The sequence below is a fragment of the Mastomys coucha genome, unplaced genomic scaffold, assembly GCF_008632895.1.
Source record: "Mastomys coucha isolate ucsf_1 unplaced genomic scaffold, UCSF_Mcou_1 pScaffold21, whole genome shotgun sequence".
NCBI lineage: Eukaryota > Metazoa > Chordata > Mammalia > Rodentia > Muridae > Mastomys > Mastomys coucha.
In genome coordinates this window covers 1,256,806-1,258,187 of record NW_022196904.1, presented here as the reverse complement: position 1 = coordinate 1,258,187, position 1,382 = coordinate 1,256,806, and the positions used below count along the sequence as shown (strand labels likewise).

The following is a 1,382-nucleotide window of genomic DNA, read 5'->3' as shown; positions in this document are numbered from 1 at the left end:
CCTATGGCCCTGGACAGGACAGCCTGCCTCAGGCTATGGTAGGAATATGAGTCTGATACCTGAGGGATCTGTCTGCTGTGCTAAGTTCATAGGAAAGGTGCTGTGAGAATGAGGTCAACACAGGCCAGAACTTGAAAGCTGCCCATCAAGTAGGTTACTAGACTACAAAAGGCTGAGTTGCCTGATGTCCATTCATTTTAGCTAGTCAAACCTAGAGTCACAGCTTCTCCTCCCTTGAGGTAGACTGACTTAGAAAATTCTAGAACAAGTTTCTTGACCCATAAGTTGCAAATCCCACTATAACGGAACTATTAATGACAAAACACTGCTGCCTAGCCTGACATTCAAGGCCCCTCAAGGCTATTGACAGAGCTCTTGACCAGCATTTTTCAACCTTGGCAAGACTGGCACACACTGTGACTTCTTTTGCTGCAACAGCATCCCTGGTCACTACCACTACCACCAGATGGCAGCAGCATCCACAAACAAAATATCTGGGGAAGTGGTTGTGTTGGGAATCTCTTCCTCATATGGGCAAGCCTCAATGCAGTCTGATGCCCAAGGGCTTTGCAACACCACTCTCAGTGCTGCAGGTTCCCAATCCAAGACTTCTGATAGTCAAAAATGGAATGGGCACAAGTCTCAGTTCAAGAGACTGCTAGCAGTATGAACCAAGTTCCCCTTTCTAATGTGTCAGGAAGAGGAGCAGCATAGCTGCAGGCAAAGGCCCTGAAAAGGGGGGAAGATAAACCAGGTTCCAAACTCATGTGAAAAGAAAAGGAGTGTAGAGAAGGAAAGGACATGACACCAGGAGCAGTGCGGTCACAACAGTGGGAGAAAACCTAGAACTGAAGGTGGCCGAGGAGGAAAAAAATGAGGGCCAGGGGTGTGAACAGGATTGAGAGGGGACTCCAGCAGAGGAGCTGAAGGCTGACCAGGATGTGGAGGGGACGTGGCAGAGCCACAGCACAGAAGGCAGCAGAGTGCAGTGCCACATACGTTTTGATCATGGCCTTGAGGGCGGCCTTGCGCTCCCGGTCTGCAAACTTGTCCACAAGGTAGCCAGACATACAAGGTGCATGGCAATAGAGCCTGAAGAAGCGGTGGTAGTTGCCCAGGGCCCAGGCTGCCCTCAGTGCCAAAGCATGGGACACACAGGGATCTGCCTTCATCTCCCTCGTGAGGTATGCCAGTTCCGTAGTGATGTCTGCACAGGAGATAACTAGAGGTCAGGTGGCATGGTACCACCTTGGGCATGGCACCCTCCATCTTGGGGATGGGCCTCTCACCTCCAGAGTTCTTGGTGAAGATGTAGTAGAGGATTCGGTATGCAGTAAATTCACCCACGTTGCCTGCTAAGTTCTCCGCGTATAGTGACTTAA

General features: G+C 50.5%; 1 protein-coding gene across 1 annotated transcript in view; it reads right to left on the bottom strand.

The window, feature by feature from the left end:
* Leng8 (leukocyte receptor cluster member 8) overlaps positions 1-1,382 on the bottom strand; it is a 9,815-nt gene that overhangs the window by 869 nt on the left and 7,564 nt on the right. The window contains exons 13-14 of the mRNA XM_031385077.1: positions 1,290-1,378; positions 1,000-1,207 (exon numbers count right to left, since the gene is read on the bottom strand). Of these exons, the coding sequence (XP_031240937.1) occupies positions 1,000-1,207; positions 1,290-1,378 (297 nt within the window). The remainder of the gene's footprint in view (positions 1-999; positions 1,208-1,289; positions 1,379-1,382) is intronic.